The sequence below is a fragment of the Artemia sp. Qi Xiang Cuo genome, chromosome 7 (assembly GCF_049724085.1).
Source record: "Artemia sp. Qi Xiang Cuo chromosome 7, ASM4972408v1, whole genome shotgun sequence".
Classification (NCBI taxonomy): Eukaryota; Metazoa; Arthropoda; class Branchiopoda; order Anostraca; family Artemiidae; genus Artemia; species Artemia sp. Qi Xiang Cuo.
Genome location: NC_142800.1, coordinates 49,372,996 through 49,386,303, shown reverse-complemented (window position 1 = coordinate 49,386,303; position 13,308 = coordinate 49,372,996). Strand labels below are relative to the sequence as shown.

Sequence of the window (13,308 nt, the reverse complement as noted above, 5' to 3'; positions counted from 1 at the left end):
TTTTGTCAGTACTTGTTCCGTAGGTGATTATACTTTGATTAAGACATATTTCGCCAAAAAAAGGTAATATCGATTCGTGACGTCGGGAAATAGGCGCATAATAGCATTTCCCGACGTGACGTCGGGAAATGCACTATATTTGCTTTATTTAAACGAAAGCTAAGAAATTCTCAATCGGTGCAAAAATAACAGGTTCAAGCTGCGATAACTTGAATTTACTATGGGTGCAAAACTGAACTGATTCCTGTATGAACTGAACTTAAATGATTCCTATCAATTTTTTTTGTTGGGAGTGGGGGGAGGGGGTTAGTAGGTCTCAATATGGGCTAAAAATAATCTGTACCTAATTAGCAGTATTTTGAACGAGGCCTTATGGACCATTTACTATGCCAAAATTCCCATAGTTTACCTAAAGTAACTCTGGAAGGACACGAACACTCGAGTATTCGAACCGAACGAACGAGGAACGAACCGAATATTGGGAAACAATGCCATCTTTGTCAACTCCTAATTAATTTTCTCGAAAGCGGTTGTGCAGTCTGTAGTCCAACAATCCAGCTTCTACGCAAACTTAATAGCATAATGTAAGGGATCCTCCCCACTATAAAGGGTTTGCCCGCGCCAGTTCATGGGCCTCAGCGGCCCTTTATATGTATGAATTAATGACACGGTTGCGCAAATGAATTTAAAACTGAATAATCCAAAATCCAATGTTGGTTATTTCTTTTGTATTCGTTTCGTATTCGGTTCGTTTCATTTGGTTCGTCCGTTCTGAAATTTAAGATTTTCCCACAGAAATGTCGTTTTCAGTTGTGTGGCAACCCTGATATTGACCATGCCCACAAAAGTGGACAGAGTTTTCAGAAAGATTTTTAGACGTTTGGAGCAGGATTTTAAGAATTTCAAATAGGATTTTAAATACATTAAAGTATGATACGATTCTTCCAGAATCAGACAGTAAAAGGCACATAGAAAATGCTTACAAATATCATACAGATCAAGACAGTGTTGTTTAAACTTGGGCACTTCGACAGGCTGAGAAAAATTTTGCTAAATGATTTCCAGAGGAATTGTCTAAGGATATTTTTTGATACTCGTTTGACTGATCGTATGTTAAACAATAAGCTCTATAAAAATGAGGTCCTATTCATCTTTTAAGGGCCATAGTAACACAACCCATAGTACTACGACACAGATTAACAATATAAAAAAAAAAAGAGTTGAAAAAGAAACCGGCTGGCGAGCAAAAATTGTCATTTGTAGCGGATTCAGGAATGGTAACTGTTATTTCGATTAGTCTTCATAGTAAAATGAAATTTCGAATTCAAATTTTAACAGATAAGCTGTATAAAAAATGAGGTCCGACTCCACTTAAGGCTATAATGAAAGAAAGTTAAGATAGCTAAGCCAAGTTCTACGGATGAATGATGACATGTTTCCAAAGACTGCCTTTTTTAACAATCCATCTTGGGGGTATCAACAAGTTCTAACTACTCAAATTAAACAATATAATATATACTTAAGACAGGATTTTATTTAAGGGTACAAAACTAATCATAAAGACAGAAATTTGAAATTAATTTTGGCTGTATTGATTTGTGACGCCCAAAATGTGCCAAAATTTGTCTCAGATCGGATTGCAACTTACTGGGCATACACACTGGGCGAAACGAGTCTAATTGGAAAACATACTTTGAAAAAACAAACTGTTTTTATCGATTCTTGCCACCGGAAAATAAGGCAAAAATTATATTCTACCATCAACATTAAACTTTCAGGGTTAGTAGATAAGACCAAGGGGATCTTAACGAGTACAACAAGTTTTTGAAGACAAATTTAGTATTACCGATTGTGAACATGAAAAACCGTCTTTCTTTTTCGCTTATCCGCTTGAAAGTTTCAAGACTTATAGAAACGACCAAATATACCCCCATTAAGACAGAAATTATAGAATAAAATCTGGTTTTATAGATTTGTAATGACCTTTTTTTTTCTTTTTTCAGCAACAGAACTAAACTTTTTTTTAAAAATAAATGAATTCAACTTATATTATTTAAACAAATAAAGAAACATGAGGGGAACATGAGAAGATTCTTTTTTTGATTTATTGGATTAAGATACATGCAAATTCAAGGACGTCTGAAGGATGATTTCAGTTAAATAGAAAACTAAAAATTACGAAGATTCACCGAAGATCCCCATCCACAAGAAATTTCATGTTAAAAACACATAAAAAGCACAAGTCTACGATTGACCGAACATTTTGATAGAATATCCAATTTTTGTTCCAAATTTTAATTTCAATCTAGCATCTTGGTTCTTAAGCACAAAAACTGAAAAAAATCACACATATTCCTACAATTAACCGATAGTAAAACTATTTCATTAAAGTTAACTATTTCAGTAAAACTATTCAGTCAAGCTCAAATGAAAACTCCACCATTTTAGAAAGTTTAGAGGATAGTAACCGAAACTCTAAAAAACGGAATTTTTATAACATTTGATGCATCAAAAGAATTGCATTTTTATGCTGATTCCAAATATATAAATTCATTAAGCTTAATGTTACCCATCAAAAGTTAAGAGTCTGAAAAATTTGTTTGACTTTTTGAAAGTGGGGAGAGGGGACATCCCTAAAAATTCAAAGAATCTTAATGACAATCACACAATCAGATTCAGCATATCAGAAAATCCTTCTATAGATGTTTCAAATTCCTTTCTGAAAAATATAGACATTCTGTATTTTTTACCAGGAGAAACATAACGTAAGCGTGTTTATTTGTTGTTTTTTTCCAAGAGGTGATCATATCGAACTAATAGTCCTTGAAGATTGAGAGAGGGGTAAATCAAACGAAAATAAAAAGTTCTAGCGCCTTTTTTAATTGACAAAAAAGATTGAAGGGCAACTAACCCCCTCCCCCATTCCTTTTTTCCCCAAAGACATCTGATTATAATTTTGAGATAACCATTTGATTCCAAATAGTTGAAAGGTTCAATAAGTATGCCTGGAAAAAGGCTTGGGAAAAGGGCTGTAAGCTACACAATTAGCCCTTTGTTCAAACATAATATTTGTTATTGGTATTAGTTAAATATATAGTATTTGTTAAAGTTTGACTCTCACAATCCTCTAAGACAGACTGCTCAAACAAAAGGGTTGTTTAATTTGAATGTGAAGTATTTAAAAAAAAAAAAAAAAAACTTTTTAACTTCAGAGCACAGAGCAAGGTTGAGGAAGGGACAGCCTCCTCACATACGGAATAATTTTTGTTCATTTTAAATTTTAATGTTGCTCCTTGCCTTCAGTTGAAAAAATCTTTTTTTTTATCTAATTACTTTTATGATTAATCGATTCATCCGTAAAAGTATATGTCATCTTTACGTTTGATAACCTCATTCATTTAAATTTCTGTTCGTTTTAAATCTGAATTATTATATTAATTCGTTTCTGATCGTTGCCAAGGTATTTTTTAATTTTGTTTAATAAAATATACTTTATTTTTTACATTAAATACTCCTAAACAAGCCGTTTCTCTTATGCAGTTCACGCAGTCAATCACAATACTTCGAGGAGGGCTGATTCATGCGCATTTCATTTAAACAATACCAATTTCAGCTCAAATGTTTTTGAAATCTAATTGGTAAAGAAATCAGAGGATAGGTTTGAGAACTACACCCTTCCTTGAGACTGACCTATTGAACTTCTCCTGAAAAAGTCATATCATTATGGCAAGAAAAACAATTTTGGGGTTTTAACTCCTGACCCCCCCCCCCCCCCCAAGTGCACCTACTTGTATTATTATTATTATTGGTGGAACCGCGAGTTTCGATACGTAAATTCATTAGAAAGGTTCAGAAGTGGCGATTTTGCTGTCCCTTCTTTCGGCCTAGAATTATATGAAAGAACTCAAACAGAAAATAAAAACAAATTCATTACAAAATTTAAATAAATTAACTCACTACCATTTTTAATGAACACTTAAATTCTAAATAAATTCACTACAAGATTAAAGGTGCTGATCACTTAAATGTATGTATTTTAAAGGAAAAGTTAACTTGATTAGAACTATGTTAACTTAGCTTTATGCAGTTTTACTAATCGAACGGGCAGCGGAAAGGTTTCATCTTAAAAGCAATTAAATAAAAAAAAAAAAACAAGTTTTTTTTAACCGAAAGTAAGGAACGACGTTAAAACTTAAAACGAACATAAATTATTCCGTATATGAAAGGGGCTGTCCCCTCCTCAACGCCTCGCTCTGTACGCTAAGGTTTTTTTGTTGTTTAAATAAAATAGAGTTGTGGGAAAGTCACACTTTAGCGTAAAGAGCGTTGCGTTGAGGAGGGGACAGCCCCTTTCATATACGGAATAATTTCTGTTCGTTTTAAGTTTTAACGTCGTTCCATACTTTCAGTTAAAAAACTTGTTTTTTTAATTTAATTTTTGAACGTTTTTGAATTAATGCAGGTTTTGATTTTGGCGCACCGTACATGAATAATTTAAACAAAATTTGAATACTAATTTTATTTCTATTTGGTTAATTGGCTTCCTCGAAACTTGTTTAATTTTAATTAAGATTGTTTTTATTTGTAACAAACATACGTAACTTACGAATTAAATTACGTAAAGAACTTCTATATGCATTGATTTGTAATGCATATGTTAGGTGGTTTACCCCCTAGTCAGTACATTACTCTTTAAGCTAAAGTTCGAATTTTTTTCCAATTCTTTAAAAATGACCCCTTATTCACAAAGGTCGTTAATTAGAATAAATAGCTCTTATAAAAGTACTAAAAAATCTTTGGCTTAAAGAGCGAGGTATTGATTAGGGGGTGAACCCAATCATATACGTAATATTTTCTGTTCATTTTAAGTTTTGATGTTGCTCCTTACTTTTAGTTGAAAAACTTGTTTTTTTTTACATTTAATTTCTGATCTTTTTCTTTAATAATGATGGGAAATCTGGCGCCCCCTTCATAGAAATGTCCCTCCCCCCCATGAAAACTTCCTTCATGGAAAGATCCTCCCATATAACTTCAGACTCTCTCCCCACCTATCAGAAAAAATCCTTCCTGAACGTGCTTTTATAGTTCCCAATAGTCACTAACATGGGTTAGCGTTTGGTAAAGCTGATAATTTCCTGCCCCCTCCAAGGGAGTTTTGTGAAATTACCTCATTAGGAAATGCGTTGTTATCGTGATGCCACATATACTGAACAAAATGGCTATCTAGAAATTTTGATCGGGTGACTTTGGGAAAAAAATGAGTGTGGGAGGGGGCCTAGTTGCCCTCCCTCCGTGGGAGGGGGCCTTTTAATTTCTGTTCCAAAGAGCCCTCCCACGATATTCTAGGACCAGTGGGTCAATACGATCGCCCCCGAAAAAACTAACAAATAAACACGCATCCGTGATCTTTCTTCTGGCAAAAAATACAAAATTCCACATTTTTGTAGATAGGTGCTTGAAACCTCTACAGTAGGGTTCTCTTATACGCTGAATATGATGGTGTGATTTTCATTAAGGTTCAATAACTTTTAGGAGGTCTTTCCCCTTTTTTTCTAAAATCAGCCAAATTTTCTCAGGCGCGAAACTATTGATAAGTAAGACTAAACTTTACGAAACTTATATATTTGAAATCAGCATTAAAATCTAATTCTTTTGATGTATCTATTGATATCAAAATTCCGAAAGATACCAAATAAGATATCAAACAGTTCGTGGTAACGAACTGTAAGTAGGCGTAGAACCTAACTGTTAGGTGTAGAACCAAAGAAGCGACCCGGCTCAATAGTAACCGAAACTCTAAAAAACGGAATTTTGATACCAATAGATACATCAAAAGAATCAGAATTTTATGCTGATTTCAAATATATAAGTTTCATTAATGTTTAATCTTACCCATCAAAGGTTACGCGCCTGAGGAAATTTGTCTTATTTTCGAAAAAAGGGGGAAATGGCCCCTAAAAGTCATAGAACTTTGATGAGTATCCCATCATCAGATTCAGCGTATCAGAGAACCCTACTATAGAAGTTCCCAGCTCCTATCTGCAAAAATGTGGAATTCTGTATTTTTTGCCAGAAGTAAGATCACGGATGCGTGTGTATTTGTTTTGCTCATTCGAACGGAAATTAAAAGTTCAAGTGCTCTTTTTAAGTGACAAAAACAAATGGAGGGCAACTAGACCCCTTTCCACGCTCATTTTTCCCAAAGTCACCCAATCAAAATTTTGAGATAGCCATTTTGTTCAGAATGGTTGAAATTTACAATAAATATGTCTTTTAGGATGACTTAATCCCCCACAGTCCCTGGGGGAAGGTCTGCAATTTATGAACTTTGCCCAATGTTTAAATATAGCATATAGTATTGGTATACAGGAGTTTTCAGGGGGGATTTTTTCTGGTAGTTGGGATAGGGGGGTTACGTGGGATGATCTTTCCATGAAGGAAGTTCTCATGGGGGAAGAGACATTGCTATGAAGGGGGCGCAGGATTTCCCAGCATTATTAAAAAAAAGATCAGAAATTAAATAAAAAAAACAAGTTTTTCAACTAAAAGTAAGGAGCGACATCAAAACTTAAAGCAATCAGAAATTAAATAAAAAAAAACATTTTTTTTCGACTGAAAGTAAGGAGGAACATTAAAACTTTAAACGAACAGAAATTATAACGCATATGATTAGGTTCGCTACCCAGTCATTACTTCGCTCGTTACGCTAAAATTTTTTGTTTGTACTTTTATCAGAGCTATTTATTCTAATTAAGAGCCTTTGTGATTGAGAGTCCATTATAAATGAATTAGAACAAAATTTGAACTTTAGCGTAAAAAGCAAGGTATTGACTAGGGGGCGAACCCACTAATATACGTAATAAAAATATACCAATATAGAAGTTCGTTACGTAAGTTAATTCGTAAGTTGCGTCAGATCAAAATTTCGAGAAAGCCATTTAGCCCCCCCAAAAAAGCAAAATTAACATACAAATTTTGTTTTTATTATTCATTTACGGTGAGCCAAATTTAAAGCTGTATTAATTCAAAAACGTTCAGAAATAAAGTAGGCTAAAAAAAACTTTTTTTTTTTTTTTTACTGAAAACAAGGAGCGACATAAAAACTTAAAACGAACAGAAATTATTGCGTATATGAAAGGGGCTGTCCCTTCCTCAACGCCCGGTCTTTACGCTAAGTTTGATTTTTTCTCACAACTTTACTTTTTAAAACAATAAAAACTTTAGCGTAAAGAGCAGGGTGTTAAGGAGGGGACAGCCCCATTAATATACGGAATAATTTCTGTTCGTTTTAAGTTTTAATGTCGCTCCTTACTTTAAGTTAAAAAAAAAAAAAAATTACTTAATTTGCTTAAGAATAGGGAAGAACGAGTATTCTGGCTATGCCAGTACACCTTTCTACTCAGGTTGCAGAAACGTGCGTCAATTTGACTAGTACATTCTTAGGACACCCTCTCTTCCCAATCCCGTTGGTAGCCTATGGAAGGTTTCTTTGAAGCACAAAAAGTAGATTACTCCGATTGGTATGAAAAGTTCGGAATGTATTGACTAGACTGGCGATCTTAATTATAACTATAAATTTGGGAATAAAACTTTCGTTATATCGGTTCTTAGCACGATTTTTTTTCCACACGGATCTGATTTAAAATTTGTGGTCATGTAAATATCTCGCAAAAGTTGAGCCATTTTCTTTCATTTTCAATCAATTTTAAAATATGCAGGAATAATTTTTTGCATCATTTCGGTCAATGATTCTTTAAGGTATTAAATAGAAAAACAAGTTTTTTGAACTGAAAGCAAGGAGCAGCATTAAAACTTCATGAAAAAAACTCCTGAAAATGACTCCTGAAAAAAAGGGCCGTTTAATTAGAATAATAAGTTGTTGTTTTTAAGTTCTAAAAAAAACTTAAGTCTAAAGACCGGGGTAATGAGCAGGGGGAAACCCCCCTCATAAGCGTAATAATTTCTGTTCGTTTTGAGTTTTAATGTTGCTCCTTATTTTCAGTTCAAAAAAGTTGCTTTGTTTATTTAATTTCTGATCTTTTTTTAAGGAACTCTGGGATATCTGGCTCTCTCTATGGAAAATTCCCTTCCCCACGAAAAATTCCTCCATGGAAAGATCCACTTACGTAAATCCCCCCTCCGAAAAATAGCTGTAAACTCCCCAATAACCAATACTATAGGTAAACAATGGACAAAGTTCATAGTTTGCAGCCCTGCCCCCGCGGCTGTGGGGGGGGGGGGGGGTCAAGCCATCACCAAATACATATTTATCAGGTTTTCCGACTATGCTGAATAAAAAAAAGGATATCTCAAAATTTTGATCGGACAATTTTGGGAGAAAGGGCCGTGGGAGGGGTCTAGTTGTCCTCTAATCTTTTTGGTTACTTAAAAATGACACTAGAACTTTTGATTTCGATTCAAATGAGCCGTCTCTCGATATTCTATGACCGTTGGTTCGATACGATCAGCCCTGGGTGATCGCCTCGAATAAAAAATAAATAAATAAACACGGCAAAAAATACTAAATTCCACATTTTTACATATAGGAGCTTGAAACCTCTACGGTAGGGTTTTCTGTTACGCTGAATCCGATGGTGCGATTTTCATTAAGATTCCTTTACTTTTAGGGGGTGTCTCCTCCTTTTTCGAAAATCAGGCAAATTTTCTCAGGCTCGTAGCCTTTGATGGGTAACACTAAACTTAAAGAATCACATAGGCTATATTTGGAACCAGTATAATAAGCCAATTCTTTTCATATATCTATTGACATCAAAATTCTGTTTTTCAGAGTTTCGGTTACTATTGAGCCGTGTCGCTCCTTTCTTACAGTTCATTGCCCCGAACAGTTTGACAAGTGGTCTTTTAGGTGGTGTTACTAAAAATTAAATTATAATATAAATAGAAGAAGCATCACAGAATGGAGTGGAGATGGGATTAAAAAACGACAGATCAATAGTATTTGTGAAAGCGAGCAAGATCAAGAAAGGAATAAAAACACAAATGCAATGCTCACCTTCTATCGACAGAGGTAAACTTAAAGTCCATACTATGTTTGGTTGTTAAAGTTTTACTATCATCTAATGCCTCATTTCGGAACGGATGGGGTACGGGTTCTCCAATTACAATTAAACTATGTCCATCAGTTTTTTCCTCCGTTTTATTGCATGTTTCGATAACGTGTCCCGTCAGATGGATTACCTGTCAAAAAATATATTAGCTAATATATGTTTTAGTCCTGGGTGGCGTCCGTACTTGGCTTCCAAAAGAAACTAATTGCCAGAAGTTTTTTAACCACTGGAAACCAAGTCTCCAACAATGGTTGCAACGTCCTATTCCCAAAACAGAGACTTATCGAAAGGTTTTCAAAAAAAAATTGAACCAAATTAGGGGCGAAGCGGCATTTGATGGGAAAAAGTGTGAAACATCGATTCTTTTTATTTAGCTGGGTCATCTAAAATCAATCAATCAATTAATTTATTCAATCAATAAACTTAACAAAATACACTTCAATATAAACTCCCCCGTAAGGCTCTATGGCCAGGAAAAAAAACAGGAGAGAAAAAAAATGAAACAAATACATAAAGAACAAAAACATTTTCAACATCATACATTCACACCTTTAAGAAACTCAACACAAGAGAAAAAAAAAAGAAAAAAATAATAAATAAACGAAAAAAATAAACAATAAAAAAAAAATCATAAAATACAATGATCCACATAAAAAAAAGAAGAGAGAAAAAAAATCAAAAAATCAAAAGCTAAACAGGGGACTACCAAGCAATCAATTTATTCCACGTGGACTACCAGTAGTAATGGGTCAATCTAAGGTAGCGGGGTAATAGGAAATTACTGTGTATAATTAAAGGCACGAGACAGGTAGGAAATTATTGTGTACAATTAAAGGTAGCGGGGTAATAGAAAATTACTGTGTACAATTAAAGGAAGCGCATAGTCCCCCCATATAGCTATAATGGTAAGTAGCGCACACTCCCCCCATATAGGTATAATATAAGGTAGAAGAGCGTCCCCCCATATAGCTACAATGATAGGTAGCAGTGTCCCACCATATAGCTATAACAGTTTCAAGCGAACAGTACTCCCGCCATACAAGCAGACAGTGTAATGACCGGAATTCAACTACCGTGAAAATTCGTGCTGATCTGTGTTCAAAGTGCGTGATGTTTCCTTTATACTATAGTAATTTCCTATCGGTCTGCTACCTTTAATTGTTAGATGTGGTTGACTTATGTTTGACCTTGAATACGGATATAAAAACTCTGACAATTAGTTATTTCCTCAGTTCAACATTGACATTTGAGATATAATGATGCATTCAAACAAAAGGAATATTGACAAAAGCTACACACAAGAAGTAAGTTATTCTTTTATATTCTTAGTGGGTAAAGAAATTAATTCTACTAAAATTTATACAGATCCTATTATAGTTAACAGATTGTTAAATATTTTTTGAACCTGGATCTCCAGAGGTCGGTAAAGAGCAATATCAAAACATAAAAAAAAGTATGTAAACATTGCATTTAAATGGCTTGCGAGCTTAGCACATGAGGTAGATCATACTTCTTTTTATTCCGGCCCAAAGTTCCCCACAATCGTTCCCCACCGGCCCAAAGTGCAAAAATCGTCCCCAATAACCAACTATCCAGCTCCCCCATCCAGCATCCACAGCAATATGACACAACCATCCGGACCCATCATACACCAGCCAACTGTCAACCGGTCAACTGCACCACTCAACATGCAAACCAAACTCCCATTCCATGAAGCTAATGTAGTCATTGAACCAGTCACTTCTCTCCGTGATCACGTAAGAAAAATTGTATCTTCTCTCTCTCTCTTATCTCTGTATATATCTATCTCGGTGTGTGTGTTATATATATATATATATATATATATATATATATATATATATATATATATATATATATATATATATATATATATATATATATATATATATATATATATATATATAAAAACCTCAATGTCAATGTTAGGATCTAGCATGAATTAAGAATTAAAAAAAATTAATAAAAGGGTAGCGGTTCTACAGATTTAGATCATTAAACACTGAAAATATTTTTTCAGCTTAATTGAAGTGTCACATCACCGTATAAAAAAAAATATGGCATAATTTCTCTTTCTTATACCAGGTTACACTCGAAGTATCATATTAAACACACACACACACAGACAAAATACAGTTACGTTTAATGAACATAAAAGGGGGATTAGCGGAACACGAGAAATACATAAAAAACTAAACTAAATTGTCATAGAAAATCAAATTTGAAAGTGTGTTTTCTTGTGGATTTATCTAGGACAATTGTTCTAAGAAATTGAATTATATTTGAAGAATATACGAGCAACTAGCAAGGGAGGATCCCCCCTAGCCCCTCCCCTGGATCCGCCACAGTCAAATAGCCAAAAACTATACATAAATAAACGATTATAATAAATTGTCATTGAAAATCAAACTTGAAAGTGTGTTGTCTTGTGGAATTATCTAGAACAATTGTTCTAAGAAATTGAATAATATTTGAAGAATATACAAGCAACTAGCCGAAAACTATACATAAATAAACGACTATAATAAGAGGAACTCGGGTAAATTTGAATAAACACCTGTCATTGGTATTTTCCTATTTTCTTAAATAAGAAAATTTGAATGCAAAAGACAGCCAAGAAACTTATATTTATACGCAATACATAGTAATAACATCCGGGAGCCGAAGACACATGCCGGTAGAAACATGATTACAAAATTTACACAGCTTCTGTAATTATACCTTTGGATATCCCCCCCCCATAGCCCTCAGGGCAAGGGCAGTAAGTTAGGCTTGAAACTTGAAACAGAGAGCTCAAACACAAGAAGTCATCCAACCCCAAACGAATAATTATCTTTTTCATTTACCATTTCGAGCCCTACCTCCATGGCTAAGTTTCCTAGACCTTGTGTCCAGAATGCGAGGGGATGAATACAGGTGAGAAGGGGGCTCCGTTAAGAGACAAAATAACACTTCTTGTGTGAGGACCAGAAATTTATCCCGGGAAGTAGACCCCGGCGCCGCGCCGATGAGGGAAGACCGGCAGCGGCGGGGCCAAAAACGGCACGCCGCGCCGCCGGTAAGATGTCGGCGGCGCGTTATTCATCAAGAGAAGTAGAAATGTGGTAGAAACGAAATGGCTGTGGCGTTTCAGAACCCTTGCATAATACGAGTAGTTGAAGTATCTATTAGTTATGTATTCTTAACATAAACAATTCTCAAAATTAGATTTCAAAAGTAGTTTTTTTTATCGAGCATTACTGCATACAAAATTTCAAATACCGTATCACAAAATTCGTCAGTTATCTAGGTAAAAACCTTGAATATAAGTTTGAACTTAAAAGCTTAATTTTTTCATAATGCTCTTTGCCTATATCTGTTTTGTCACCTTTAAAACAGTTGAAATGGGCGACTTTGATATTGATTGTTTTTTTTTTGCTCTTTTGGATTCTTAAAAAGACTTCTTGTATTAAAAACTGGTTTTTAATTACAATTAAAAAAAAATGCATTTTAAAGTTTTTTGGCTTTTTTATAGAATATAAGTCATGTAGGCTAAGGCTGAACTGCTGCTTTTTTATTGCTTTTGGCTGCTCTTTTGGATATTATTCGTTTTTTTCTTTTGGGGATTCAATCCAAATTATAAATTGATAAATACCTAATATCAGTCAAATTATAAACTGCATCTAAAAGGAGTAAACATATCAAATTGAAAAATACATGATGAACACTTCTCATGAGAACACTTCAATTACAATGAAACAAAAAAACACTTAATAGTTTATTCGGTATGAAGAAAAATTAAATGCCAGCTATTTTCTGGTAAAAAATGAAAAGCTCATCCGTTTTAAATGTAATTAAATGAAATAATATGCAGACTGAAGTAGCTCCAGGAAGATGTTGAGATTTTCATCCTAGTTCGTCACTTTTAATCCAAACAAAATGTTAGGACACTTAGTATCAATTATTAAGTGTAAGCTTTGATTTCCAAATGCTCACAAAAATTACCAAATTTAAGAAAGTCGCAACAATAAGTCACCTGTGGTCAAAATATTCAAAGACTCCTCTTAGATTCCCACCCAGGCTCAAAGCCTCTGCTATGGTCATTTCCATGGAAATCTCCACGGAGTTTCTTTTTAAAATAGCTTTTAAGCGTAGTTAGGGGTATTTAGCCTTTTTTACTTTTCTTCAAAGCTTTGAAAAAAGTGTTATAATATTCCAATTGTTACATTTGTTACATTTGTGC

At 34.2% G+C, this 13,308-nt stretch overlaps 1 protein-coding gene across 1 annotated transcript in view; it reads right to left on the bottom strand.

Moving 5' to 3' along the window:
• LOC148950370 (uncharacterized) overlaps positions 1-13,308 on the bottom strand; it is a 186,788-nt gene that overhangs the window by 104,279 nt on the left and 69,201 nt on the right. The window contains exon 5 of the mRNA XM_089091851.1: positions 9,014-9,198. Within this exon, the coding sequence (XP_088947977.1) occupies positions 9,014-9,198 (185 nt within the window). The remainder of the gene's footprint in view (positions 1-9,013; positions 9,199-13,308) is intronic.